The following is a 27,974-nucleotide window of genomic DNA, read 5'->3' on the forward strand; positions in this document are numbered from 1 at the left end:
ACCCGAACTAGGTTACACAATGGGATACAACTAGAACTTCTGCTGGCAGAGTGGTACATTCATTAGAACCCACCAACAGTAACATTCTTCCACGGTAAACCAGAAGACTCCTCTCTTCACCACCTCTTCCGCACATGTCAGCTACTCATGCCGTGTGTGTGTGTGTGTGTGTGTGTGTGTGTGTGAGAGAGAGAGAGAGAAAAAGAGACAACTGCAGGTGTGATCTCAAAAAAAAAAAAAAAGCCCAGCACTGTGTGCACGCCTGTGTGTACGTGTGTCCAGTGAAAAAAACAGGTCACATTCTGTGAGGTTTTCTAAACATTTACAATAGGAGAAAAGAAAAAAAAAAAAAAAAAAAGATACTGGTCAACCCTAGTCAACATGTGATGTCCCTTTTTAAAAAGTCTTTTTTTTTTTTTGTCTTTTGCTTTACCTACGACAAATACAATCACACAATACAACGTCATCTTGACCGGGGGGGGAACACACTCTTCCTCAGCGCCTGCGTGAATCTCGTACCAGGTCCACATAAACAAAGGGAGCAGCTTCACTTCTTCAGCGGCTGGTACACGGAGGCGTTGGGGTCCAGAGCCGAGGGGCTTGTGTCCATGAATTTGGAGGAGTAATGTGGGGTCACAGGGGTCATGTTGTTGGTGTCCGCCGTGTACGCCAGACTGGGCATGACCGCCATCACCTCGGCTATCTTCTGCTTCAGCTCTTTGATCTCCTGGTCCTTCTGCAAGATCTGGCCTGCAGAGACACAGCAGAGTACAGCTGTGAGGTAGTGTATGCTCTCTCGAAACAGGACTACCATCCAGGTTGGGGAGTAAAAGGACACATGCACTGACAGAGCCCACATGAAGCCAGTGCCCAATACCACTGTCTACATAGACTGCTCAACAAGCTGCACTTCCAGGACAAACTGCAGGTGCCCATCCAGCCCCTCAATGCCAACAGGCTCTACAGACACAGCAATGATGTGGAGATGATTGAGAAGAGAGCTAGGAATGCAGCAGCTGGGGATGAGGTTCAGGGGCCGGGAAGGACCAGGTCAGACCTTGTGCGATCTCCAGCTGCCTCTTAGCATCCCCTAGCGCAGAGAAGAGGTCCAACTTGATGCGTGTCTCGGCGCTCAGGCTGTTCTCCAGGTGCTGCGTCTTGTCCTGCATGGCGGACAGCGCCGACATGAGCACCTCTGTGTCCTTCTCGTTCTCCTTGTACTTGCGCAGCTCCTATGGGGTGTTGAGGACACACAGAGAGTGAAACCTGTGACCTGGGTAGAGTGTGGAGAGGAAGGGATCCTGTGTGTGTGTGGGCATGGGGGCAGGCATGCGGGAGTGTACGCAGCACTCTCACCTGCACCTTCATCTCCATGTCTCGGATCTGCTCCTCCTTGAGCTTCAGGTCGATGTTGAGCTTCTTGCAGTCGGACTCCAGCTCACGCACACGACTCCTCAGTGTCTCTGTGCACTCCCCCCTGAAGGGACAGGCATGACCACTGACCAACACACATAGTGCTCACAGCCAGATGTGGGCAGTTCCTAAAGGCCCCCAACCTGAATCCCAAGATTCACCACTTCATTCAGCAGCCAAACACACATTTGCATCTCTGATGTAAATTCTGAATTGTAACAAAGGTTTTAAATGAATAAACACTAAGCTCAAGTGCAAAGAACCACAAATGTAAATAAACCTCTAAAGCATAAATAGAAAATATCAATTCATAGAAAAATTTAGCCATTTGCAAGCTTCAGATCTGCACTTTATGTCAAGACTGGTCACATCAGCACATATTGAACTGTGTAATGAAAATATGGGACCAAACAAACCTCAGACACCAATATACACTGCGTGTGTGCGCATGTGCACAAGAGAGATACGTACATAGAAAATCATGTCAATGTGCAGGTTTGCAGAATTAGTCACATTGCTCCAGCAGCCACAGTGCATTTCAGTTTGGAGCAAAATGAAAACCCAAGTGTATTATGGGAACCATAACCTCAGGATATGACCTTGACAGTTAAATGTGGAGTAACAAGACCCCCTTGGACCTTGAACCCATATCTGTGCAGTAATTAAACGGCAGCAGCCGCCTGCAGTACGTGACATGCAGAAGAGTTGCAGTGAACAAGCCGCTCGGTACCTGGAGGCAGCGGCCAGTGCCACCGCCCGTGCCGCTGTCGCCTCCTCCAGTTTCTTGCGCTTCTTTTCTTCAACCAGCTGCTTTTCAGCAGCAGCGCGTGCCTCCTGCTCAGCCTTCAGCCTCTTCTCCAGCTGACCCATGGCCTGCTTGTCCTTCTGCTTGGCCTGGACAGCGCTGTGAAGCCTGGGGACAAAAGGAGGGCTATGTGAACGAGGGCATGCGCAGAATGCGCGAGTCCTGTCGGTGCTCCCTGTAGCTAAGCCCAGTGTTGCCGATGCTCACGGAGCTGCGTTAAAGTCGTTCTCTTCCAAGGGAAGCGGCCCTCACTTGCTTTGCAGCAGCTCGTTGTCCTGCCGCAGCTGGCTCAGCTCTGAGCGGATGCTCCTCTCCGTGCTGCTCAGGGAGCTGATCTGACTGCGCAACTCCTGCTCCGACTGCCGGCTCGCCTGCAGCTCTGCCTTCAGCTTCTTTACGTCCTGCTCCAGCCTGGCCCATGTGGAGGACAAGGTGTTAGGGTGGGCGCTAACATGAGTTGCCACAGCATAACTTGGTCTGTTGTGGGATGAAATGAGAAGCATGAGCCATCACCAGGTCTGACAAAGTCCCGAAGCTGAGAAAAACCAAAGACAGACCACCTGCTCACCGCTCCAAGAACTGCTCACCACATTTTGCCCAGCTGTACAGTATTAGTATGGCCAGTAATGGTAGCCAACCAGCTGGCCTTTGACTCCAGTGCCACAATTCTACATTCTGCTTGTTGCGTGTCCCTCACTGCTCAGTGTGTTACCAGCAAAACGTTGACATAGCTGTAATATTGGAGTACAATACTGCAGACTCCAGAAAGGCCCTCTTCTCCTCCATATGTCAATGCAATATGCCACTGCACTCCTAGTATCACAAATGGTCAAGTCAGCAGTTTTTCAGTTTATGAACCTGCTCCAGTTCTTTAAGTGCCACTCTTTCACTTGTGTATTTGCCAACAAGTCTGTCTGTAGTGATGCAAATTTGATCTGTGTTTACCCTGAAACTGGGTACAGGACAGTAAAGAATCCCCAAACAGAACAGGTGCTGGGCCACCTTCATTCGACTTACTTCCAAGGTGTTTACGGCTCATGTCTGCTGTTTCTGAGTGTCAGTGTTCAAGAACAAATTTTTGGACCTTCACTACTTCTGTTCCTCTACTACTACACAAACAATATCCTCGAAAGCAACATATGGAACTAGTATAACTTTATGGCAAAACTTATGGATGCAAGGGGTTCACATACTTTCAAGAAGCACTGTATCTGCTATGTTGTTCTGCGCATACTGACTGCCTTTTTTTACGTGATCTTTAATGAATGAGAACTTCAGCAGTCAAGCAGACTTTAGATGAACAGGACAAACAGCACACAGCAGCAGGACATCAGGAAGTTGTCTTCACCACTCATACGTGGAGACATGTAGGTATTGGGAGCCCAAACTGCTGCAGGCAGAGCATTGCATGATGGATCCCAGCCCTGACACTCAGTTCACTGAGCTGAGTCACAGGGTCACAAACAGATTACCCAGCAGCCCTTCTGCTGCCCTTTCAGGGGGCTAGCGCTTCCTGCTGAGGTGGAGCCAAAGCGGGGGAGGGGGTCACACCTGTGCTCCCCCATCGAACAGTGTCGCTAGCGACCCTCTTTGATGACTTGGGTGCTATTTTTGCCCCTGCTGGCAGCCCAGCATCCAACAGACCCCAGTCTGTTCCACCAACAGCACCGTTAGCATCTGATGCAACCTATCACACGGTCGCTATGGAGACACAACAAACAAGCCGCTCGAGTAAACAAACAAACCCGTCACTGACATCTTCTCCTCCAGTGCTTTGACCAGGACAGAAGGGTGACGCACAAGAATAAGTTTAACCTTATCTAGAGGATGGCCTGCCCTTAACCACAGCACCACCTACAGGCAGAAAAGGGGTCACACAGACAATGTCTCACTGCATTCTTCTCTCACTCATGTTTGTGTGCTCAAGTGATACCTATGACTGACCGCAACCCCAAAGCAGAGAGTGTGCACTACTCCAGCATGCTCTGAGTGGAGGCAGCCGGGGCTGGAGCCCTACCGTACAAGTGCGTCCGGCTTGCTGAGCTGGTTGTTGGGAATGCAATTTTCTGTGGGGTCCCTGTGGGAGACCGTCAGCAGTCCCTTCCCCGCCACACACTTCTTCTTCTCACTCTTGTTAGAGGAAGAGGAGGCTGTGACAGAGGAACAAGGTGCTGACAAGGGCACGCTTCCATTGGTGGCGCTGTGGCCACGGGGTGAGGAGTTGGCCACCCCCATGCTGGAATTCTTGCAGTTCCTGGAGGTGTCTGCAGCCTCCTCCTTGAGGAGCAGGTTCTCCGTGCTGCTTGCCAGCTCACTATTGATCCTCCTCCCACTGACGTGGTTCTCCATGTACTCCACCTCCTGCAGTCTGGAGTCCACCGAGGGCAGGATGTTGTTGGCCACTGCCAGGGTCGCCTGCCTCCTGCTGTCCCTTGCCTCCTTCCCCCTCTCTCTGTACTCCAGCTCCGGCAGTGCCGGCGGGACCCTCTTGCCTACAGGACCGCCATTCTGTAACACGGCCGCAGCGTCCGCCTCTGAGACGCCTCTGGCAGCCGCAGCTGTGGTGGGGGACAGGGAGACAGGGAGACAGGCAGGCCATGAGATCTGGACCCAGCCGGGGGCAGCAATCAGTGAGAGAATCTTCCTCAGGTCCTTACCTTCCTCAGCCTCACGCTCCTGCCTCTGGAGAAGCTGCTGCTCAGGGGGAAGTGCCTGCTGCAGGAGCTGCATATAGAACTCATTCTCCTTCTGCACCTCCTTCTGCTTGCGCAGGCGCATCTTGTAACTCACGTAGCTCTTGAAGCCAAAGCCCAGCGTCACCACTGGGTAGCCGATGCTGGGGGCGGGAGTGCGTTAATGGGGCGCATGGACACAAACTGAGACCTACACACTGTTTTATCCTGCGTTCTGTCCCACTTAAGATGTGTGAAAAGTCAAAAGACACACCAGTGTGCAGCAAATGGGCGGCACAGGTCAACGTGGAAGTTCTTCAGATCCTTGAACCTGATGGCTGCCTCTATGTACACAAAGAGTATCCAGAGAGACACTGTGGGGAGACACACTCCTCGCTCTGCAGGGAGAACAGAGGGATACAGGTCAGACAGCAGACAAGCTCACTGTGTGAGTGAGTGCAAACGGGAGGAGTAGTCAGAGCTCACAGCACTTTGAGCAGGGATCCTCTCCAGGCCTCCATGAGGAAGCCCAACCACAGCTAAAAACCCTTGTTCTCCTCAAGGTCCTGTGAACCCACTAATCACGAAGCAGCAAGTTGTGCTCGCGGGGACATGGATCACAGCCTCGAGGGAGAGCTCAGAGAGAGCAACTCAGGCGACTCAAACCGAGAGCTACAGATACAGTCCAGTTAACCAATGCGGAACAACATGGGAGCTTCCTTAACAGAGCCATGAGAGGGGTCCCGGTGAGTGTGTCCACTTTCATCAGGAAAGCAGGACTTGTCCATTCACACCCCCCTCACAATCCATCTGCTGGTATTCCGTGGAAAAGCAACAACATTCCTACTTTTACCCCACGGGGACAGTCAGGTGGGCTGGGCAGAATCCTGGCTGCCAAACACACAAATGGAACAACTCCCACATATGAGCTGTGCAGCGTGAGGGTTAGGAGCCATGCCAAGCTCATCCCACTGGCACACCTAAGCCCCACCTAAAGCCCAGCCACCACACTCACCTGTGTGCCACACGTACTGCACCCAGACGTAGGTGCTGGCAGCGAAGAAGAGCCATTGGATGGGGATGAAAAGCAGGCAGATGATGTCCGATGTGAAGGCCACGCACACAAAGAAGACGGAGAACGCCTGCAGGACAAGGACAGAGGAGGACCGCTAAGATGTGTGCATGTGGACACACAGGACTCAACGGTTATTCTACACCCACAGCAGCACGTGATGAATAAATCTGTATCATTAGCAGGGAGGGGTGGTGGTGGTCAAGGACATGCTTTCCTCTTTTAAACCTGCCCCCACTGTGGCACATTTAAGGGGGACGAAAACATTTTGAAGAACTGAGGATGACCTCAGGATGAACAAGAAATGTGTAAGCTTGGAGGAACTTTCCCACTCATCCTCTTCCCTTCTTCAGCTAGTAAAGGCCCACCTGTTACCTGCTCCACTCAATGGTTAACAGTGCTTGTGAGGCTGCCTGCGGTGGTCTGCAGTCCCTCCTGCTTCTCCCAGTGTCCCCTATCGAGCAGAGTCACTTGGACGCTTTAAACCCTTGGGCCTCAAACACAAGGCTAGGGGGCCTCAGGCTCCCAGCATGTTTGCAAGAAGAAAAAAGGGGGGCATAGCAGTGTTTAACTTACAGGTGACAACTGCTCCTTCATGGGCCTCCACCACCCCACCCCCACAAAACACTGCATCCGATGTAAATGAAAACATCGGACCCACAGCTCAGTGTGACACTACAAGAGCAACCCGGGAGGGTGATGGGGAGGGCACAGAAAGAAGGGTGTCGCTGATGAAGGGTGCGCCCAGGGTCAAAGAGGCAACTCACCAGCCCCTGGTATCTGAAGGAATCGTAAACGCTGCGGATGAAGAGCCAGAAGGGCCAGAGGTACTCAAAGCGGAACTCGAGCACAAAGTCAGCAAGCAGCACCAGGGCCCAGACGAGCAGGAACTTCAGGTACAGGAAGGTGCTGAGAGACACAGAGACAGACTCATCAGGACACAGTGGAGCTGGAGAGAAGTGGGCAGGAGTGTCACATGTCTCTCACTCACACACATGCACACACACACTTCAGTTCATTGATTTTGCTGTAAGGTTTCAACTGAAAGTGTTCAGAAGTTTAAAAGTCAGGTGCTCCTACAACTTTTAGATACATGGGAATTCATTCATTCTGATCAAAAATATTAAATAATTTCAATCAGAAACATTACACAGTTCCCAACTCTCAGGTGTCTGCAGACACTACGCAGGACACATAACCACTGTGCTCCTGCAAATCACATTTGCCTACATCTACCCAGCTGACACTAACAACAACACACCTTCAGTACAGATTCCAGTTCATAATTGAATCAGGACAACGGTAGCCGTGATAACCAGCCAGCTGAGTCCACCACCTTCAACGCTGACATACCTGCTGGTCCACATTTAGCAGCTCCTTTTCTGGGCGAAGTCAAACACAGGAGACTCATGCCTTAACATTTACATAATTATTTTTATTATCTGCAGAGAGAAAGGAAACTGCAGTTGGGCAGACATGCCTGCCAGCCGGACACACCTGTTGCCAGGTGTCTGCAGTGAAAGACACAAACAGCGCAGGGTGTCAAAAAGAGTGTGCCGGTGGAATCTGGAGAGAAGTTTGTGCTACGAGCAACTTGTAATGTCACTGTGCCAAGGAACAGAACAGCTCACATGCAGGTAAACAATGCCCAAACCATCACAGTTTGAAGACCTGGAGCTTCTTTCCCACAGCAAAACTTGTGGGCAAGAACAGCACGGGGCCCAAGGTACAGGAACCACTCACCTCCTGGCAGAGCAGCCCTTTTCGCCCACAATGCACTTCCAAGCCTCAAATCACTTTATGCCAACTCAGCAAAGTCCCTCCCAGATGAGGGCGATGACAGATGGAGAAACTCCTCAAATAGCAATCCATGTCACATCTGTGTACTCATACGACTCCTCCATTCCTGCCTTTACCACAGAAATCTGACCTCAACTTCAATATCAACAGATCAAAATGTCCAAATGTGAAGCTGAAGGTACAAAAACAATACAAACAGCAGCCATCCACCTCGGGGGATGGAAAGAAGGCAGAAAGATACGAGAACCAGCACTGCACTCAACAGCATGAAAGTGTTTCAACAAATATGGCTCTTTGCATGCCCCACACACACAAGCAGAGCAGTGGAACAACCTCACAAGTTCTCCCACTCCACCTGCCCAGACGCCCTGTGCTCCAAGCTCACCGAAGGCCCGCAGAGCCCAGTAATCCTCTGAACTCATGCTGGAAGTCCTCTACCCCACGGGCCTCAAGGGGAACGTAATCCAGATAAGGTGTCTCGCATGGCCCACGACTTACAGGTTAACCCCTGCAGCTAGAGGCCCGCAGAGCCAGTTCGGGTCCAGCTCTCTCCAGTAGAAGAGCAGGGTCCCTCATGGAAGGCCCTCCTTGTTAGTACTGGTAGAAGTGACCGGTCCCCAGCCACAGGATGGCCTGACCAAGATGTCGCCGGACCTCACTGGTGACCGGCAGCCCGTGGAGGAGCGCACTGACCACACGAGTGACCAATATGCTAAAGACTAGCATTACTGTAAAAAAAACAGTGTTATTGACGGACAGTTCATCATCAACGCTTCGGCACGCGGTCTGTACCGCAAGTCAGCGTGGCACACTCGATTTGGGGTCAAACGTGCGATGTGCTGCGGGTAAAACAACATGAGCATCAATCACATTCTCAGCTGACATCAGCAGGTGCTGTACTGGTTACAAGTATCACGTTACAGTGGATGGATGCAGGTTCAAATCCCACTTCCTACTCTAGTACCCTTCACGATCAGGCACGACTTAGCCAGAATGTACACAGTAAATGAAGCTGCTGTGTATAAAACGCGTGAATGATTCGGTGTAAGTAACTGTGCTCAAACGTAACACTGTAAAAGTGTCAGAGAAACAGAAGTAATGATATAATTAATTATAAGTGAGCATTTGCATTCGAAACGCTGCACCTCACGTGAGGTGAGGAACGAAGGAAGAAGGTTGTGGTGGTTGCAGTTTAATTTGTCCTCTCAGCGCTGTACTGGAATGAGACACAGAGCAACTGAGTAACTCGTGCGTTACTAAATATTTATTTAATGTACTTAATAAATTAAAAAAAAAAAAAAACCCTGTAGGAAACAGCTAGCCTAAGGTGCAGGAGGAGCAGACTGACTGAGACTTAACCCGGTCTGTCTCAGTCAGTCAGTGTCTGTGCTGCTCAGCTCTGACAGCTCCGAGCTCGTAAACTAAGACTCACAAACAACAAGCCAAGACTGTGTTAGTGTTACGGCACAACTAGACAAAACTACCACAAGCTCATACTGTTACTGTCTTAAGTTTATATGAATTATGACCCGCAAACCGCACCACACGAAGCCGTACAGGGAGCATAGCCAGTCCTACCGGGTAACGGAGGCTGTGTGTGGCCAGTGGCGCCAGGCGAGCTCGAGGCTGTGGCCCGCGGCCTATGTACACAAATACCCACTGAGGCACATCGACACCCACCGACACACACGTTCACACACAGACTGACAAACACAAGACTGCTGAGCCAGCGCCCTGCACACAGGACCCCTGCGCTGCCGCGGCAAGGCCGGCGCCCCCGGTCCCCCGGAGCCCCCCGCGCACCTCCCGTAGATACCCTCGGCGATCCGGTTCCGTTTTAACGGCCGTCGAAGTTTGCTGCAGTCCGCATTGCGCCGCTTCATCCTCCTCCCGTTCGCGTCGGCCGTCCAACTCCTCCTGCGGTATTTTCCAGGTTTCCTTCCTACGGCGGCTAAAAATAAACAGGAGCAGCACTCAGAAATGAATGGATACCATCACTTCTCCATTACAAAGACACAAATTACGCTTTTCCGCCACGGCCCTCCTCCTGCCTCTGAGCGCTGCACGAACAAGCCGCGCGACGGTTGGCGCAAACAGCCGTGCGTGACGGGCGATCTAGCCAATCGCCTGCCTGGATCTGCCTGTCATTTTGATTGACTGGGACTCTACCCAATGATGTTGTTCCACGGACACGCACTCTCATAATTTACGCCAAAGAAAGCGAAAATGGGTGGACTGGCGGCTATATAAGCAACAATCCTTCGTCAAGCCAATCGCTTCTGTCATGGACAAATCAGGCATTGTTCACTGGCCTATAAGTTTACAGCGGAGGCGGAGCGCCTGGACTTTCTTCGTACGCTAGTAGCGGTGGAGGATGAAAACTACGTAAAGTGACGACTCTACACGTAGCGAAATGACAGGCGCGTAAACCCTTGCTAGCTGCGACAGCAAAACTGTGAACCATTGATTTGACGAGAGGCACGCGCTTGGCAACCAACTAGCCAATAGGAAAGCGGGATTGGAAATGGCAGCGTATCAAGCTGCTGTGCGCTGAGTGTTGAGTGACGTTGACATGTCGGCGCTCGATGCGTCTTTGAGCAACGAATGAGGGAAAGAAAGCGCGCAGTGCGGCGAACCAGGAGTGTCAGTGTTCTTGTGTAGCTTTCTGTCTGTATCTGTGTGCCCTGTTCCCTCATCAGCCTGTCCGTGTTTTGTCAGTGACACAAAAGAAAGTATTGTTTCAGCTTGCAGTGTGTGTTTTATGGAGCTCTTGTCACACACACACAGCGACAGCGCTTTACACACACAGCCAGAATGAGGCAAAGACTGAAATACATCAAAGAAACAAGACCGTTGACTACAGAACTAGCGTAACACATTCTCAGTTTTTTTTTCAGCTATAAGTGTGTCTACTGGCCTGCAGGGAAGGAACAAAAACTCCCAACTGAAGTGGAGGGAGAAAAGAACCTCTCGGGTCATTCTGGAATAAATCAGACTTTTAAATCGGTTTACGGCTAATAATAACAACACTTATGCTGTGTGTTGACTTGATTTCCCAGCTCAGCAGGGTACGTCTCAAGTCCATCGTGGCGCTCCGTCATCAGCTTCAGCGGGCACGGGCTGCGTCCGTAGCGGCCGGCCTCCTCGGCTCTTATTGCAGGGAGCAGTGCTCAACAAGAAGTTGTTGTTAGTAATTTAAACCTTAAATAAGTTCAATACGTTTTGACACAGAGGTGGGAAAAACGGGAAAAACAAACGCGGCCCAGTGGAATTAAATTTCGAGGCGGAATGCCTGAGGGAACATGTGAGTCTTAAGCCTGGATTTAAAGGCAGAGACAGACGGGACATTTCTGAAGGTAACTGGTAGACTATTCCGCAGTTTAGGTGCTCTATAGCTAAGGGAACGACCTCCTGCTGAGGTCTTATTGATCACAGGTACTTTAAGGTAACCTGCATCTAATGAAGGGAGATTTTTGTCCTGGGATATGAGTGTCAATAATGTCACAAAGGTAAGCCGGAGCAATGCCATGTACTGCCTTATATGTCGAAGGATTTTATAATCAACTCTAAATGTGACCAGGAACCAATGCAGTGATTTCAGTACCGGTGTTATATGGACGTACTTCCTAGTTCTAGTGACAATTCTTACAGCGGCATTTCGTACCAACTGTAGCAAAAACAAAGAAAAACAAAAAATGCAATAATGTTATTTACAAATGTGACATTTGCATCTACATGTGAAAAATTCAGCTATCTAATTTACTAAAGAAGGGATGAAGCTTATGATGGGATTTATAATGACATTCTGAAATTCCCTTCTTACATGAATGTTCTTACATTGTTCAATATTTGAAACCTGTACACTTCACTGCCTAACGAAAATCTTCGCAGGGAACTAAAAAAGCTTTCATGTGCTTCTCCTTCACACCAGAGTGACCTGCAGATATTTCAAAGGAATATATTTTTTTGGGGGGTTGGTCTTCAAGGGATAAAACAAGGTGACACATACAAACATTAGTCTTCTTAATTTGAAATGATTAAAGCCATCTGTGGCATTCCTTGAGATATTTAACATTTTGGCAAAAGGCAGAAATCCCTGGAACCCTGGAATGAAAGCGTGCGGACACCACTGTTTAGGCAGAGCACAAATTAGGACATCTCTCATTGTCTTCAAGTATTTAAAATATTAATTATTCAAATTTGAGAGTCGTCTTTTCAAAATGCACCTAGGCACCTCAGGGTGTTTACATGCAGATGTTAACGTTTGATGTTACGACTGGATGTTCAGTGGCATTTCTAGAATTCTCGTTCACGACAGATCATGGACGCGTGTACGAATGACAAATGACCTCCACAAAACACAGCTGAAGGGTCATCTGCCATCGGTGGCTCAGAACAGACAGGCAGGCCTCCTGCCAGGCAAGTGGTCTCCAGGGCCCTGATCTGGGCCCTCCCCTGTCTTCTTCTCAGTTCTGCCGCTGCAAGATAAAGACAAGACACACCCAGCGTGTCCAACATCTGAGGTCTTCAGCATTCCTCCTCATCACTGCACCTCTGATGGCTCCTCAATATGCCCCCAGCCTCTGGGCAGCCCTGCCTCTGCTGGCCTTTCTCCTGGAAACGCTCCTCATCCTGCTTTTCACATTCTGCATTCAGTATGAGCAGTGGGAAGTTAAAGAGTCTTCCTTCACCGATATCTATGCAGGTATGTGTCTTGTCAGTTCACATTTGCTTAAGCTGGTTTACATGGTTTACAGTAAGATCTTTGAAGACAACACTTTCGTAAGCTGGGTCTGGTGGGTTTACATCTAGGAGATAAACGGTGTGAATACTGTAGGCTCCAAGGAGCATTTATGTTTCTTATTTCAGTCTTTCCTGTTAGCTAGGCATTGAAAACCCTTTCTCAGACAAGCAATGTCACTCATAATAAATGGTCAGAGAAGCTCCGAAGTCCCATGCGGCCCTCCAATGGCCCTCCAAGAGCTGAAGCGTAGCCGCGTCCAGTTGGGCTTTCTTCATTCGACATCAGCATGAGTATCTCCACTGACACATGGGCTTGTGGTTTTCAAAGGCAACTATTGATGAAGACCATGCGCACCCCGTAGTGCGAGTGAGTGTGACCACTCTGTGTTAACAGATCGATGGAAGCGCTGAGTTACGGTAGGCAGTGGGAGGCAGGTGATAAGGGCATTCATGTCCCTCCCTCTGGCCTCTCAGACACAGTCCTCATGAGGGAGCCTTGTGCTGGCACAGTGGATAAAATTAGAGGCTTAGCAAGCAGTCTCCACATAGAGCCATATAAAACCCTATGTGAACCCCAGATGGGTCTCTTGTAGTCTTTAGCGTACTTGGACGTGAAGATGTCTGTACCTGTGTGGAACAAAAACCACACTGAGAACACTGAGGCAGAGGGATAACATTGTCCAGCTCAAGTGTTCAGCAACCATCAGACTTGTGTCCTCTATCTCAATCCCTTTGGCAGAACTCCAGGATGTCAGTGTCATGGTCTTCTTTGGCTTTGGATTCCTGGCTGCGTTCCTCACCCGGTACAGCTTCAGCAGCTTGGGCTTCAACCTGCTCGTGGCCTCATTTGCGGTACAGTGGGCAGTGCTGATGAATGGTCTCCTGTTCTCCATTTCTAATGGAAAGATCTCTGTCAGCATGCGGAGGTAAATGGCTTTGGGTCCACAGTGGTCTTACATTTTGTAGCCAGACTTCTGGGCAGCAGATAGAGTACTGGCTACAGAACTGGAATAGGAAGGAAACCACTGTAAGAACCTTAAGAAAAGTATGAATGTAAAGGCTATACCTGTAGGCTATAAGCATTCTGTGTTGCTATGGATTGAGCCATGTGCTACTTTGAAAGGTCCACGTCACCTGTAAAGACAGACATCGGCATCCTTTGCCACCACCACAGCTGTCGCTTTGATACTCATCTTCTCCAACTTGCTCCTCCACTTCTGTTCCACCAGTTTGACTGAAGCCCAGATGTTTGCTGTATCTGGACTCATCTCCATGGGTGCAGTATTAGGAAAGACCAACCCAATCCATCTGCTCCTCCTGGCCCTGCTGGAGGTCACGGGGTTTGTAGCCAACACCTGGATCCTTCGGACCTACCTGAAGGTGAGTGTGGCCAAGCTCTAAAAGACAGGAGAACATTTATCTAAGATATGGGGTGACAGCAGACAGTCAGAAGCACAGCACTGTAAACAGAAGGATATATGTTTGAATCCAAGGTACACCAGAAGTTCACATTTCTATTTTAGCTTCCTTTGAATGGTTCTTTGACGATATACTGTATTTACCTGTTGGTTAGGATAAGGTGCTGTGTCGTGTCAGTGACACTGTGGAAATGCACACTTGCATGCAAAGTTGAGGTGTGCTCAGTGTTTCCAGGTTCAAATGCATATTTGCAGCAATTCAGTACTTGCCAGTGGCAGAAGAAAGTGCAAAGCAACTCTGATTCGTCCAGGTACCAGCGGTGGACAGCATCATGATGCTACACATCTTTGGAGCCTTCTTTGGGCTGATGACGTCGTGGGCTCTCCGGCGGGAGGGGCTGGAGCCCCGCCACTCAAAGGAGAAGGTGCACCGCAAGACTGGCTTGTTCTCAATGATGGGTGGGTCAACCTCCAGCTAGCAGTGCACCCCACACACACACAGCAGACAGGTGTGAGGAGCCGGGTGGGAGTGCAGTACAGTACATGCACTGGACAGCAGCAGATGCATCCGCTGTGGATTTTGTAGGTGCGCTTTTCCTGTGGATGTTCTGGCCCAGCTTCAACTCTGTGTTGATTGACCACACCCTCCACGCTAAGAAGCTGAGCGTCATCGGCAACACGTACCTGTCCTTGGCGGCCAGTGCTGTGAGCGCCTTTGTCTTCTCTGCACTGACCAGCCCTCGGGGGAAGATGAATGTGGTGAGGAGGACATTCAGGTCCTTGAAAGTGCACAACTCTGGGTGGTCAGCAGTGGGACCAGGACAGCACAAACAAACTGTTTCTCCGCAGGTCCACATCCAGAGTTCCATGCTTGCAGGAGGAGTTGCCATGGGGGTTCCAATGTCAGCCAGCTGCACGCCATGGGTCGCCGTCACCATAGGACTTCTCGCTGGTCTTCTCTCCACTTTGGGATTCCGATACTTCAAGGTTCTCCACCTGGAGTCCAGCCCAGAGAAAAACACCTACATGAAAATGCTAATAAGCTAGTACAGAAAAACCTGGTAAAACGAAACTAGAAGAAGTGTGTAAGCAGAAGTGTAAAGGGATGCGGGGGTGCTCTCTTTTCGTGTCCACAGCCCTACCTGCAGGTCAACTTCGGTTGCCATGACACCTGTAGCATTCTTAGTGTCCACGGCCTGCCGGGAATTCTGGGATGGATGGCCTATATGCTGATAGAGGTGTCCCACTCTGATGACCTCTCAAAGTAGGTGACCAGCTGGGGGGGTGTGAATAACAGGTTTTATGAGTAGCTCCAGTTATGAGCTGCAAGTCCATTTTCTCTGCAGTAACAAATGAAGAAGGTCAATGTGCTGGGGTGTTTTGCTGATGGGTTTCCCTCATGGGTGCAGGTCCCTGAGGTTTACCCTGTACCTCATGTGTACTCTCATCACCACCCTGGGTGTGAGCTTGGGCCTTGGAGCCATCACAGGTGGGTCTCCTTGTGGACCAGTGGCCACTGCAGGCTCTAGCATGGGGAAGTGTCAGCAGCTCAGAACAAATCTCTGCTCTGAACCTCAGGTGTCCTCCTCAAGTGGCGGGGCTGGAGACCACCCCAAGACAGGAAGTGCTTTGATGATCAGGCCTTCTGGGAGGTATGAACAGCTGTACCAGGCCATTGCTGAACAGCCAGTGGCTGTTATAAAGACGAAAAGAGCTCATCTGTCTCGGTGTTTTAAAGCGATACCCGTTTTTTTTTTTTTTTTTTTTTTGTCTCCTCAGTTTCCACACCTAGCTGTGCACAAGTGAGCAGCGTAAGACAAGAGCAGAGAAATCCAGAGTAGAACTCACGTGTGTATAAAACCAACATTTTCGTGCATGTTCACTTCCTTCGTAACCCCATCTCTCTTAGAGCAATTAAATTAATCCTTTCATTCAGCAGAACCTCTTGTGTCCAGGTTCTCCACTCATCTTTATCCTGTAAAACAATTCTGCACTGACTGTTTGCTCAGCTCAACAGGGTGCAGCTGGAAACAATTAGAACCACAGGTGAAATTCAATTCCAAAAAGAAAACTCCATCTGAATCATGGGATGCAGATTTTAATGTTCTGCAGTTTTAAAAAAAAAAAAAAAAAAAAAAAAAAACATTCTAAAGCTCCAAAATGATTAGAAGAAAAAAAAACTATATATGTATAAAAGTTTACATTCTGGTCAATAACTGTAAAAGCAGAATATATATTTCTTAAATGTGGTAGAGATTAAATTACCACTCAGTTAAACCCCATCTTACACACTTCATGTTGCACAAACAGCTTTTCGTGAGGCGTGTGCTTTGCAGAACAAAACTATTGCAAATAGTGATTTAATAAAAGCGTTAGTGTACGAGAGAAAGATGTTCAAACTTGAAGCTCACTATGTAGTCTTGGGTACATCAGGTAGACAGTTTACTACAGTTGCATAACTTCAACAGCAAAGATTAAGTCAGTAAAGGAAGGATGTTGATCCATCCCAGTTAAACTGTTTCTGCAGGAAATCAACACACACTTACAAATTGTGCTTTTCTTTAAAAAAAAAAAAAAAAAAAAAAAAAAAAAAACAAAAAAAAAAAACACCAAACCCAGCCTGTGGAACTGATACAACCATAAACAGAGGCATAGAACAGAACATTTCATTTATGTTACAAAGACCATTCTTGCCTGTTTTACAAATAAAAAAAAAGCATTCACATAAAGGCTTGTGAGAGGGGTGTGTGCTCAGAGACAGGCGACAGACCCGAAACAATGTGCATTTCCAGGAATACTTTACACCCTTCTTTCTTCTTAAAAACTTCAAAATTACATTATGATGCAGGGACAAATACTATGATGTTTAATGTATGGTGAATTTGGTGTGTCTATGTAATGTATTTGTTTCCTGTCTGATTTTCTTGACATGTCTTCAATTATATTACTCTATCAGCATTTCAGCCTTTACTCGTGACACAAGTTTTATTAAACAAAAAAGAAAAAAAATACCCAAATACAGGTAATTTAAGGAACAGTATAACAGGATGTAACAAGGAAGAACCTCTTTCTGCAGAATGCCACGTGAGCCCTCAGACAGCTGATCATCACCCCCCCCACAGTAATGACTAACACTTTCATTTATATGGACAAAACAATCAAGCCCTGTTCTGCACTGCTATAGCACAACGGGGGGGGGGGAGGGGGGGGGGGGGAGGGAGGGGGAGGGAAAAAAAAAGAATAGAAAATGTGAACAAAACAAGGAAACTGCTAAAGTAGGTGTGTTGCTGTACGTACATCTGTACACACCTTACTAATGTTCTCAGGAACCATGGGTTGTTAAAATGCCAGAACTTTTTTTTTTTAATAGAAGAAAAAAAGGAGACGGAAAACACACACACACACACACACACACACACACACACACACACACACACACTACACCAAACAAAAATGAGTCCTAATGCAGGATCCTTGTTTGACTAAACATTAAGATGGCTTATTGCTGACACCAAAACCCACCTCACCAGAACATTAGCTGGTTCAATCCTGCATTTTCATACATGCCCTTTGTGACAGTGTGTGTGGTGTCATTTGGGGTCTCACTTTCAGGATCTTCGAACAGAGAGAGAATGTCTGTAAGAGGAGTGTGGAAGCTGCTAGCATGTACCTAAAAAGGGGAAAGTTGGAGAGCAGCTGGTACTCTCAACTGATGACCCTAGTTGTGGCAAGGGGGCAATGTGAAAAGGTACATTCGTGACTTTTATACACATGTATCAAACAACCAACTGTGAGCGAGAAAACAAAGGGAGGAATGCTGCTGGAGGCCAACAGAGGAGGAAGGTCACTGCCACAAGTCTTCAGTTCGGCCAAACTTGAACACCAAGCCCCTAGAGAAGAGATGAATTGGAATGCTCATCAGGTAGATAGTCTGAAAATTGCACACAGCTTTGCTTGCTCTGTGCTCTCTACAGGCAAAGTGCTAAGTGACCACTTACAGTTTAATGGGAGACAAGTTGGAGTATGAGGAAAAAACAAAACAGAGGACACTTACCCAAAAAAAATGAAGGCATTCTGAAAGAACACAGCAATGCCAGGGTACACGACAGGCTTCTCTGAAAACAAACATAATGGTAATTAACTGTCTGTTTTCTCTGTGTACTTGTAGACAAAGAATCACCTTACATGGCCGTCATGCAGCATGAACCTGTAAACACACAGATCTTGTAGGTCTTTTCTAGAATGACGTCTTTACTTACGGGGCACAACAAAGCCACCAAACAAGATCCACATGGAGGCAATGAGTGACCCAAAGGCCAGCATGAAGCCAATGAAGAGCCACACACGAGCCCCTAGGAGTGCAGGAACAAAGGAGGGAATTTAGGCAGTTCCACACATGGTTGTCTGTAGGTTCTGTTGTGAAGACCACCTTCAATGAGTCCATTCATTTACATGGGACTCTGGGGAAGGGGGCACTAACCCCTCAGTGTGGGCTACTGGAGAGATGGTTGCAGAAGTGGGACCCTAATACCACATTCCTCCTACCTGTCTGTCCCATGCAGCCTTCACTATAGCTGTCCCCACGAACCTGGCCGTTGGACACAGCATTGATCCTGTTGACAATCAGGAAACAAATAATCGGTCAACATGTTAAGGTTTTGTTCTTCCTAAAAAAAGAATGATATGCATGATAAAAATATAAAAACAAAACATGCACTGTAGTGTACTTGTACAATCAAACAGGCAAGGGAGTCACAGGGTGCCCGAGAACTCACATGAGAAATGCCACCGTAGCGATGACCCCACACGCATGGTAGGCGTGGTTGAATGACTCCTGTTGGGGATACTTCACTGCCGCGTCGATTATGATCCACCACCCAGTGAAGAACTGCAATAATACCAATTGAACGTAGTCAGCCTAACATGTAACAACAGTACTCGGTTATACACAAATACTTGGAGGGCATGTCTCCACACTTGTTACACCTACGGAGTAAATTGTTTTTAACAACTAGCGCTTAGTGTTGCCCACGCAGTGTGAATATGGTGGAGGGAGCAATTGCCTGATGATCGGTACCCATCATGGGCTCGAGTCCCACTATTCGTGGACCCTTGAGGAACTTCAGGTACACAGTAAAAGTTGGCAGCCAGCAACTCACTTAAGTACCAAGGCTTAACACTGCAGATCACCCAGCAGAAAAGTGAGAGAGAAAAGACAATTAAGAGTATGGGCCCACATTTACTTACCAGGACCCCCGCGGCGATCGAAGCCATGGTGTTCCTGCGCTCTCCCCAGTCCACGGCGCTGCACTCGCAGTCCCCGCAGCGGATGCTGTCCAGGAAGCCCGACATTGCTGTTCAGCTGTGCGCAGGGCCTGGCTGGGACGGAGAAGACTTCGTTCAGTGGCGAGCGATTTACAGAGACTTACTCTTCCTTCCTGCATCACAAAGACACGAAAACGACCCGTTGTCAAACGGAAACCTTCTCCTAGTCAGAAACACAGATCCCCGGGGCTGTCTGGGAAATGGAGTCAAGGCAAGAAGGGTCTACTGCTGAACATCAATGCGGAAATGAACAAATACAGAACTACACGTCCCAGAATCCCGTGCGGCGGAGCCGTCAATAATAACCGAGCCAAGCTGCGACGGAAGAAATGACGATTAAATACCATGATTTTCAAGCTATGAGTGTTAAAGTACTTAGCAGTTATCGATAGTTTCAGAAATATTTAATCTGGCATTCATATTTATGTCGCACAGAAAAGCGGTCTACTAGCAGATTTGAATTGGAAAAAAAATTTAACTGAACACCTAACTAAGTCCCTGTCAAATTCCTTAATTACGGCCGACCGACATGAAGTGAAACAGACAGGTGAGAGCGACCGCTGTTACCTACATCTAATAAACTCACCTTTGTCAGGGTAGAGACGATCGCAAGAAGGTACGGGGCTATCGCGAACACTCTTTGCCGCGCCTGCGCAGACACTTCTTTCCGCATCGTTAAAGAAGCCCTGTCAATCAGGCTCTATACATCCGCAAGATTGGCTGTAACGCCGTGCCTCTGGTTTGCGCCTGCGCAATGAGTTCTTCTCGCTCACCAAGTCTTTTTTGATTGGAGGAAATCCAGCGTCAATCACGCAGCACAATTCTACGATTGGCTGCTGCGAGCAGTCCGTCTTGTGTAGCTGAACTAAGGGAGAGTTTTAATTGGTTGACGGCGCTCGGCCACTATTGACGCGCTTTACACCTTTTAACATCTGTCGCGTGGACGAAGACAGAGAGAGCATAGCTTTAATAAATTCGGTCCCTTTATTCAGAAAGCGTTTACACAAAAATCTTTGAATTCATTCATTGAAACAGTGATTAGAGTGTGGCTCAGGTCAAAGTAAACCGTCGAACTGAAATTGCTTAGAGCAAGAGTTTGGAAGCGGTGGTGCGGATTTGGCTGGATCCCGCTCTGCTGGGTCTGGGATTTGAGCCCTGCGTGGGGTGCCTGTGATGGACTGGGGTCCCGTCCTGGGTGGGTGCGTCCCCTCACCCTCCAGCCGCCTTGCTCCCTGTGTTGTCGCGTTAGGCTCTGGGTCACATAGTTGTAGACGTTGGTTGCTTGTAAAATACGCTGACTGTGGGTGCAGACCTGGTCCAGTGCTGCGAGGACGTGTCCGGACGGAGGTAAGGGCCGCTGCGTCTCTCTCAGCTACGGCAGTCCATTAAACAACTGTGTGTACAAGGGTCCCACTGGAATTTGTACAAATATCAGTGCGGAATGCCCAAGCCACTGTAGAGCAGGCCAGCAAAGAAGACAAAGAAAATGAAAGAAGACACAGGCGATAAGGAATTTGCCCTAATCCAAGAAGACAATATAAATGAGCGGAATTAGTTGTTCACAATACGATGCTGATGCAGTGGAGCGACCGAGCAGCGCCGAGGAAGGGGCTCTCGTGGAGAGGCTGACGCTGGGGTTCAAACCACTGGTCTTTATTCTGCTGCTGCGTGAAATAAAACAGCAAAAATGAGTGGTCCTTCAAGAACGAAACATATATTCAATACAGGGATTGTAGCGCAAGTACAGATTTCAGAGTCTGACACATTAGCAGGTCTCATGATATCACATTTCAGTACAAATAGTGAGCGAGAACAAAGAGCAGTGCTCTAAACATATGATGCGAACCAGGGTGTTCGATGCACTCCTTCTCTTAGTCTAAAGGGGGTGGGGGGGGGGGGTGTTGGGTGAAAACACACACCTAAAAGAGTCCCAGCAACTGCAGAGCAACCGCAATGGAGAGGATCATGACTCCGAAGATGCCGATGTAGCCGTAAGCGCCGTTCATCCTCTTCGCCGGATCTACAAGAAAGGAAAGTGAGAGCGTTGAGGCTCACACTGGTGCACTAACTACATTAACAGAGCCTCACGGACGCAGCACATCAATCCAGCAGCCATCACACGTGGCGAGTGCGTCCAGCTGATGGATGCACGCTTTAGCTACACCTGTGGCCACTTGAACAGGCGCCTGTTGTGCAGCCCGAGCGCAGAGCTCTCCTTAGTCACCTGGCCACACCGGCACTCCTCAAGATCTGCTTTTAAATGCACAGGATTGCAAGCACATCCCAAACTGCTCTAACACACTTGAAGCGTCCTGCTGCAGATGCCTACAAAAGTGCACCTTGTCTCAACTGCAAGTGTGTGGAGAAGGAGGTGCCTTACCACCGGTGTAGTAACCCCAGGCGTAGGAGAATCGGCTGGTAACCCAGATGACCCCCAGCACCGACGCTGCAGTCTGACACACAAGGAGATGGACCAGTGAGGTTCCTGACCACCTGAACTCAAGTCACTTTCACTGTATTTACAGCTTGTGCCCTGTGTTCCTGGCTTTTGGGGATTCTAGCAGGTACAGTAAGAATAGGGCTACTGTTCACTTCAATTCATCTCTATGGGAGTGCTCTCCTCATGCAGTGACACAGAGCTTTACTGTTGCTATGGAGACCAAAGTGGAGACATACAGTGAACAAAGTGGTGAGACACTGACAACTGGGATCACGTGGGAGTTTGTGGGGATCATTCATTTTTACTTCCAGCGTTTTAAACTTGCTTCTAATTTATTACTTTTTTAAGCTTGTAGCTGCATGTAAGCATTAGTAGTTCCACTCTTAACGTAGTCACATGAGTTCCTTTTTACAGAACCTAAAAGACAGAAGTGTGGACTACTAAACTTTTGCCGACTGTCACTCTGGAGTTCCACACCGGTGCTCCTTACTGAACTTGTAGGTTGAGGAGCTGTACGTGAAAAGGTTGAGGGTCCGTCACACACCAAGCGAGTTATCCTGCGTGGCTATTCCTTAACCGCCCTATTCCTCGCGGGAGGAGGAGGTTTTCCGCCCCGGTACGTACGGGATAGACGAGTGCCGCGATGGTCTGGAAGACGAGCCACTGGGGGTACACCTCCAGGGTGTTCTGGTGGGCCCTCTGGATGCAATTAAACACCTGCTCCTTGTCGCTGTACATGGTCGGGTACTGGCAGGGCGACACACACAACACATCTCACACACAGCAAGGCTCAAGAGGGAGCCTGAAAATGTAAATGTCCTAGGCAAGCGCGCGTATAATAATGTAGATAAATTGTGTGTGTGTGTGTATAGAATACATGAAAACAATGTGTGTACATGTGTTAAAGGGGAAAAAAAAAAAAAAAAAAAAGACAATAAATGAGAACATGATTCATCCAGTTTCAATAAGCACTTGTCCTGAGCAGGGTCGCGCAGAGCCGGAGCCTATCCCTGTGGGGGGGGGGAGGTTACAGCCTGGACTGGACTCCACTCCATCCCAGTAAACGTCATTAGATTTATTTATTTATTGAACGCATCTGAGAAGGAGGAAATAAGCACAGTGGGTTGGACCGGGTCCTGATCTCCGTTGGGTCTGGGGTTCAAGTCCCGCTTGGGGTGCCTTGCGACAGACTGGCGTCCCTCCAGCCTTACGCCCTGTGTGTTGCCGGGTTAGGCTCCGGCCCCCCGCGACTCTGGGACAAGCGGTTTCAGGCAGTGTGTGTGTGTGTTACGGAAGAGATACAAAGTCCAGTGCAGTAAGCGCGCGCACCGGCCCGGACTTTACCCTGTGTGTGTGCGCGTGCGTGCTCAGCACTGATTCATTACCGCGCCTAACACTGCAACACCAGTGTTCGCGGCACTTACTGTAAGTGTAAGTCTTACAACAGCAACAGTTTGTTTTTTCTCTTTTTTGTTCAGTAAAACACAACTTTGGAGAAGGAGCAATGACCAATCTATTAATATCAAGTAACACATAATAAATATAATATAATAATACGAACGCACAGATTTCTGCAGAGTCACGGTGGCTCAGCATCGGCGTCCGCGCCTGCGCGCACAGAACTGTGGACCCACCTTCACTCCGTACTTCTTGCGCGCGGAGCCCACTTTCACTGCCAGGTAGGTGAGCATAACCCAGCTGTAGCAGAAGGTGAGGATGACGAAGCCGAAGCGCGGGGGAAGCACGTCCACTATCTCCATGGCAAAGGAATCTGCGCGCTCTCTGGGTCTGCTTAGGCGGCCGACAACACGTCCAGTCTCGCGCTCAAATGCACGTTGAACTGAGTTCGAGCCGCTGGGCGTTTGGGGGGAGGTGAGAGACAAGGTCAGCCTCGCGGGCGGGCGAGGGGAGGCGCGGTAGCCAATCACAGATCGCAGGAACGTTCTAGCGCTCGGCTTTCCACCAATGAGTGACGCCGCTGACGATAACGTCACGTTAGCGCTGCCCGGTTTTGCTAGGATAACCCACATCAATTTCATTACGCAGCAGAGCGCTCAGAGAGAAGTGGTGTGTTTGAGTTGTGTCTGCCTGTCGGAGATCTTCTTGGCTTAAATTCGAAGCATTTGGTGTAGGAAATACGGTTGAAAGCCCACCTTTTCTGTCAGAAGTAGCTGAAAAATGCTTCAGAATAACGGGAGCTGTTTTTCTGCCTCTCTTCTTCACGAGGAACCGTAAGTTCTTTTGTAACTTGTTACCTATGCAGATTCATTGCTTGTAATTATTAATACTCTTCTTCTTCTGTTTTCTCTCGTAATTCGAGGTAGGTCATTAGTAGGTATAAGGCAAAAAAGGTTGATGAATTCTTTTTTTTTAATGGATGGAGCTTGAAGGAATCATCATCATGGATTCAAGGAACAGAGAATCAGAATGTATGTTTCCGTGTTTATGTGTATATAACACTACAGTCACAGTGCTGCAAGGAGAGAGGTGAATCGGCATTTCAGTCCAGACTGGTTTAAAATACAATCAGTCGGCGGTGTATTACTATTAATTTTATTACGAAAATGAGGTCAGGTAAAGCCTCGTTAGACCTGTTGTTTTTTTAACAGGGCTCATTTACTGTTGACGGTTCATTTCAACGTTAGTGATTTGACGTTTTAAAGAAATTATCCGTCTTTCGTAACTTACCTTACCAGAGTATGAGACTGGAAAGAATCAATGGTAAGGAAAGTTCGAGAGTCGTCTGCTTCGTGAAACTTCCGCCAGTTCCACCAATTTCCTATAGAGGGAGACAGAGAGGCGGAGCCTGCGGTTTCAGGCTGCCCCGCAGGCGATCCGCCTGTAGTTCCACGACTGGCCGATGGAGGGAGACTGCGGCTGTGAATGCTGGGGCTCTTTTACTGAAGTTAAACGCTAAGTGTCTTTTTCAGGGGGGCCGACTTGGAGCCGAAGATCGGCCCAGGTGATTCCGAAGACAAACGGCTTGACAGCAGTGGTAAGTTTAACCCTTTCCATACACACAGTTTATGAGCCCTTGACATTTGAATGCATTTTATAGATTAAATCTTGAATTGTCTAATTTTCAGATAAAAAGATGAAGATAGAGAGAGAATTACAAGCCCCTGCTGACTGGGCAGCGCCGGCTGGCTCTGACCTGTCTTTGAAGGTTGCCAGAAACCAGCAAGGTGGTGGACCTGCTGTGCCCATGAGACGATCACGATCACGCTCTCCTTCTGCGTCTAGCATGTCCAGCTCTTGCTCTAGCAGTTCGCATTCGACCCAGAGCAGTCGCAGTAGCGGATCTCGTGGGCGTAGACGCCGAAGTTCACGTCGGCATGGCTGTAGGAGATCCGGGTCCAGGTCTTGGTCATCCAGCTGGTCCCGATCACAGCCCCGTCCACGTTGCCACAGGGTTGTATCCCGCTCCCCCTGCAGCAGGCGGTACCATCGGTCTCCTCCCCGCCGGTATCGGGCACACTCGCGCTCTTACAGCCGCTCCCCATCACCCAGATGGCACCGAAGGAGGTGCATGACTCGCTCAAGATCACGATCCCGGTCTCGCTCCAGGTCCGCTGGCCACAGGCTCTATGGGTTTGTGGGCAGGACCAGGTTCATCTCCTCTACTTATGGGAGCGCCAGAAGCCGGGCGAGATCACCCATTGGTGCCAACATCCACCTGAGCTTAGATGGTATGATCAGCAGAGGAAAATGCTAAATGGCACAGTGAACTGTCACAGTTCTGCAGCTGAATCAACAAAAGAGCAGATGTTCATTGCTTGTTTCTTCGTGCGCATAGATAAGAGGGAGCTCCTCAAGATTGCCCAGGCCAATGCAGCCAAGGCCCTGGGGGTGGAGACGCTGGAACTACCTGCTAGTGTAAAATCCATCCTGGGTGAACCAGTGGAGTCCTCACACCTGCAGAGGTTTAATTCAGAGGGGTCTGTCTTAAGGAGGCAGATTGAGGTGGGTGTAGCACAGGATCACATTCTTGTCCCCACCCTGTCAAAGTTGAGGTCACAGTCCACTGCAGATTTGTCTTGGAGACACATGCTAGTCACAGGCTCAGAAAGCCTGTAACACACAACCAATGCAAGGAGTGTCACTTCTTCCTTTAAACAATGGCTTCATAAATCTTGCTGGCCACATACCAGCTGGCATATTTTTCTCCATTGATTTAGTTGGTACATGTTGGTGTAGAGATGGATTTTGACTTGGTTCAATCTGTGCCAAGTTAAAAATAACATCATTTGTCATTTTGATTGAAATGTAGTGTGTGTTTGCATGAAGCCACAGGCATAATGCCACATGGGACAGTAAACACTTGTAACTAAAGCTAAGCTTTAGTCCTGAATCAGCCTATGGATCTGACAGATTGTATACCTTCCAACTGAGAAGCAAAGCACAATAAATGCGTGCACACAGTGTGATGTTCAGGTCTTCCCAGGTGTTGCATGCTTCATCATCCTTCTGCTCTGTTTTGCATGTAGAAAAGACTTTTCTGCTTGTTTTTTAATCTTTCCCCGTTTTGTCAGCAGGAATGCAGTTTAGCTTTACATGCTCTATTTCTGTTTTTATAGATCACATGACAGTGGTGCTCACCTCAGGGTGCCTGGGGAAGGAGGTGGCATGAGGTGACTTGTAGAGTGACTTGGGTGACATGGGGATTGTGGGAAGGGTGGGCAAATGTGACCGGTGCACTATGCTCAGAGCCCTTCAGCTGCTACTGGCACGCATCAGGCGACAAACACATTCTTTGCTTGTAGTCCTATGTGACTAGTTACCTGTGACTGTATAGACTTGACAGTTGCCTGAGCAACAGTGGCATGTTGCCATTGTTTGTAGAATGATTGGAAGTATCAGTGTCTTTACCATTATTGAGTTAGTCCACAACAAATTGTAGGGTTTGAGGGGGGACAACAAATTTAGTGCTGCCAATTATTGAGAACTGTGAAACGTGCTTGGGTACAGTTGAGCTCTATATAGGGCTCATCTGTACACTGTTTTTCAGCAAAAGGTTTGTAACTGCCTTTTATTCACTGTATTCCAGACAAGAAATCTTGTCAAAGAAGAAGAACCCGACTTCGTTTGCCAAAGATAAGTTGGTCTCGCGCAGGTGGAGTCTGGAGCTGCTGGTGGCAGCAGTCAGACATGGCAGCCTTTTTCAAAACATGATTTTCTTGTTTTCTTTGGTTTTCCTCAGATGAGTCTATGCATTGTGTGAGATGATACTTGTACACTGTATGCACTTAATGCTTGTGAGTCTGAGGGTTCATACTGAACACAAGTGTGTGAACCTGTTACTGGATCAAGGTAGGAAATGGAGCCAGAACTTTTAAGAGTACAGCAGATAGTTTGGCCAGTTAGATGCTGAAATAAAGAACAGAAATGAACATGTCATCATGAATGTGAAACATGAGTTGACTGTCAAAGTATACTCTCCATGGAATCTAATTTAGTTTGTTCTTCTTTTTTGTTTCTTTGCAGCAGAATAAAGTAAGAGAAGTCGAAGAGGATGTTCCCAGCCCCAAGACATCACCAAAGAACAAAGTCATCACTTTCAGTATTCATGTAAGTATTTACTTGCCATGTTTGTAACTTCTAGCAATGAAAATGGTGGTTTGCACATTGCGTTTATAATGTGGTGCAGAACATAACAACCTGTAATCCTGTACTTCTAGTCTGCTACAGATGTCCTTTTTGTGAACCTGCTCTTTACCTTACGCACTTACAAGTAACAAGCGGTTACTGGAGCTTGTTTCCTGTTTCCATGTAGAACTCGGTGGCCAAGCCGACCACATCCAAAGCCTCCCACGGTCCAGAGAGCCCAGCAAGCACCAGCGAGGACAGTGTGACTGGGGGCAGCCCTTATGGTCAATGGGTCCCGATCAAAGCACAGTCATTTCCTCTGCCCGCTCACAAACAGTCGCCCTACAAGACACGGTAGCCCAGCGGGGGACACATGGACTGCTTGTACATACTGTATCATATTCTTGTACAGTGATGACACCATTATCTGTTTATACTATTTCAATGTTAGTTTTCTTTCAGATGTAAAGTGAGATAGTTGGAGGAAGACGGCGATTTCACACAGGTGGGATTTCATTAGTAGATTTATGGTTCTTGTGTAATTGTTCCTTCTGCTCAAGTTTCAATAAAGATGTTTATGTGAAACTGTTGTCATCTTTACAACTAGAAGCAAACTGAATTTTTCAAAATTAATACATGGCTCAAGTTGCAGTTACTGTAGTCATTGTTTTGTAGTCAAAGGTCCTGGGTTCAAACCCCA

The 27,974-nt window shown here is 48.4% G+C and overlaps 5 protein-coding genes across 10 annotated transcripts; 2 read left to right on the forward strand and 3 right to left on the reverse strand.

Annotated features, from left to right (window-relative positions):
• Positions 1–223: 223 nt before the first annotated feature.
• On the reverse strand, positions 224–10,205 carry maco1b (macoilin 1b). The gene is made up of 11 exons (XM_029258285.1): positions 9,566–10,205; positions 6,730–6,871; positions 5,906–6,032; positions 5,165–5,288; positions 4,876–5,054; positions 4,236–4,776; positions 2,471–2,629; positions 2,144–2,326; positions 1,357–1,477; positions 1,058–1,232; positions 224–750 (listed from the first exon to the last, which is right to left on the reverse strand). The coding sequence occupies exons 1-11, from the start codon at positions 9,643–9,645 to the stop codon at positions 548–550; spliced, it is 2,034 nt and encodes a 677-aa protein (XP_029114118.1). The 5' UTR covers positions 9,646–10,205; the 3' UTR covers positions 224–547.
• Positions 10,206–10,240: 35 nt separating this feature from the next.
• On the forward strand, positions 10,241–16,027 carry rhd (Rh blood group, D antigen). Its single transcript, XM_018746983.2, has 11 exons — positions 10,241–10,405; positions 12,233–12,467; positions 13,245–13,431; positions 13,735–13,885; positions 14,235–14,382; positions 14,510–14,682; positions 14,773–14,910; positions 15,060–15,187; positions 15,333–15,412; positions 15,502–15,575; positions 15,703–16,027. Exons 1-11 carry the CDS (start codon positions 10,367–10,369, stop codon positions 15,727–15,729), a joined length of 1,380 nt encoding a protein of 459 aa, XP_018602499.1. The 5' UTR covers positions 10,241–10,366; the 3' UTR covers positions 15,730–16,027.
• Positions 16,028–17,144: 1,117 nt separating this feature from the next.
• On the reverse strand, positions 17,145–19,940 carry tmem50a (transmembrane protein 50A). Of its 3 annotated transcripts, none has more exons than XM_018746953.2 (7): positions 19,835–19,940; positions 19,171–19,298; positions 18,699–18,811; positions 18,469–18,536; positions 18,183–18,275; positions 17,978–18,038; positions 17,145–17,813 (listed from the first exon to the last, which is right to left on the reverse strand). In XM_018746953.2, the coding sequence occupies exons 2-7, from the start codon at positions 19,273–19,275 to the stop codon at positions 17,768–17,770; spliced, it is 486 nt and encodes a 161-aa protein (XP_018602469.1). In that variant the 5' UTR covers positions 19,276–19,298; positions 19,835–19,940; the 3' UTR covers positions 17,145–17,767. The 3 variants fall into 3 exon arrangements, with proteins under 3 accessions (XP_018602469.1, XP_018602468.1, XP_018602467.1); XM_018746952.2 differs by having other exon boundaries at positions 19,171–19,302; positions 19,835–19,939; XM_018746951.2 differs by having other exon boundaries at positions 19,171–19,361; positions 19,835–19,939.
• Positions 19,941–20,213: 273 nt separating this feature from the next.
• On the reverse strand, positions 20,214–23,566 carry mgst3b (microsomal glutathione S-transferase 3b). Of its 2 annotated transcripts, none has more exons than XM_018747000.2 (5): positions 23,323–23,566; positions 22,313–22,435; positions 21,629–21,701; positions 21,168–21,268; positions 20,214–20,909 (listed from the first exon to the last, which is right to left on the reverse strand). In XM_018747000.2, the coding sequence occupies exons 1-4, from the start codon at positions 23,446–23,448 to the stop codon at positions 21,168–21,170; spliced, it is 423 nt and encodes a 140-aa protein (XP_018602516.1). In that variant the 5' UTR covers positions 23,449–23,566; the 3' UTR covers positions 20,214–20,909. The 2 variants fall into 2 exon arrangements, with proteins under 2 accessions (XP_018602516.1, XP_018602515.1); XM_018746999.2 differs by having other exon boundaries at positions 20,214–20,912; positions 23,323–23,565.
• Positions 23,567–23,718: 152 nt separating this feature from the next.
• Positions 23,719–27,859, forward strand: rsrp1 (arginine/serine-rich protein 1). Of its 3 annotated transcripts, XR_001965902.2 has the most exons (5): positions 23,719–23,919; positions 24,619–24,683; positions 24,775–24,873; positions 27,173–27,256; positions 27,462–27,859. XR_001965902.2 is itself a non-coding variant. In XM_018746997.1 (4 exons), exons 1-4 carry the CDS (start codon positions 24,894–24,896, stop codon positions 27,630–27,632), a joined length of 906 nt encoding a protein of 301 aa, XP_018602513.1. In that variant the 5' UTR covers positions 24,880–24,893; the 3' UTR covers positions 27,633–27,859. The 3 variants fall into 3 exon arrangements, 2 of the variants coding, with proteins under 2 accessions (XP_018602513.1, XP_018602514.1); XM_018746997.1 differs by lacking the exons at positions 23,719–23,919; positions 24,619–24,683; positions 24,775–24,873 and adding exons at positions 24,880–25,377; positions 25,485–25,651; XM_018746998.1 differs by lacking the exons at positions 23,719–23,919; positions 24,619–24,683; positions 24,775–24,873 and adding an exon at positions 24,880–25,651.
• Positions 27,860–27,974: the final 115 nt, after the last annotated feature.

Source organism: Scleropages formosus, chromosome 15 (assembly GCF_900964775.1).
Source record: "Scleropages formosus chromosome 15, fSclFor1.1, whole genome shotgun sequence".
Lineage (NCBI taxonomy): Eukaryota > Metazoa > Chordata > Actinopteri > Osteoglossiformes > Osteoglossidae > Scleropages > Scleropages formosus.

Coding starts and splice junctions, on each gene's coding strand:
- maco1b (XM_029258285.1), bottom strand. CDS start 9,645: ATGAAGCGGCGCAATGCGGACTGCAGCAAACTTCGACGGCCGTTAAAA. Junction 6,033..6,729: donor CCTTCAGATACCAGGGGCTG/GTGAGTTGCCTC, acceptor CTTGTCCTGCAG/GCGTTCTCCGTCTTCTTTGT. Junction 1,233..1,356: donor ACATGGAGATGAAGGTGCAG/GTGAGAGTGCTG, acceptor AACACCCCATAG/GAGCTGCGCAAGTACAAGGA.
- rhd (XM_018746983.2), top strand. CDS start 10,367: ATGAGGGAAAGAAAGCGCGCAGTGCGGCGAACCAGGAGT. Junction 14,683..14,772: donor CTCGGGGGAAGATGAATGTG/GTGAGGAGGACA, acceptor GTTTCTCCGCAG/GTCCACATCCAGAGTTCCAT. Junction 14,911..15,059: donor TGGGATTCCGATACTTCAAG/GTTCTCCACCTG, acceptor TCGTGTCCACAG/CCCTACCTGCAGGTCAACTT.
- tmem50a (XM_018746953.2), bottom strand. CDS start 19,275: ATGTCGGGCTTCCTGGACAGCATCCGCTGCGGGGACTGCGAGTGCAGC. Junction 18,276..18,468: donor AGGCTGCATGGGACAGACAG/GTAGGAGGAATG, acceptor CTGCACTCCTAG/GGGCTCGTGTGTGGCTCTTC. Junction 17,814..17,977: donor AATGCCTTCATTTTTTTTGG/GTAAGTGTCCTC, acceptor TCTCTTCTCTAG/GGGCTTGGTGTTCAAGTTTG.
- mgst3b (XM_018747000.2), bottom strand. CDS start 23,448: ATGGAGATAGTGGACGTGCTTCCCCCGCGCTTCGGCTTCGTCATCCTC. Junction 21,702..22,312: donor TCGCGGCACTCGTCTATCCC/GTACGTACCGGG, acceptor CTTGTGTGTCAG/ACTGCAGCGTCGGTGCTGGG. Junction 21,269..21,628: donor CTGGGGTTACTACACCGGTG/GTAAGGCACCTC, acceptor CCTTTCTTGTAG/ATCCGGCGAAGAGGATGAAC.
- rsrp1 (XM_018746997.1), top strand. CDS start 24,894: ATGAGACGATCACGATCACGCTCTCCTTCTGCGTCTAGCATGTCCAGC. Junction 25,378..25,484: donor CATCCACCTGAGCTTAGATG/GTATGATCAGCA, acceptor TCGTGCGCATAG/ATAAGAGGGAGCTCCTCAAG. Junction 27,257..27,461: donor TCATCACTTTCAGTATTCAT/GTAAGTATTTAC, acceptor GTTTCCATGTAG/AACTCGGTGGCCAAGCCGAC.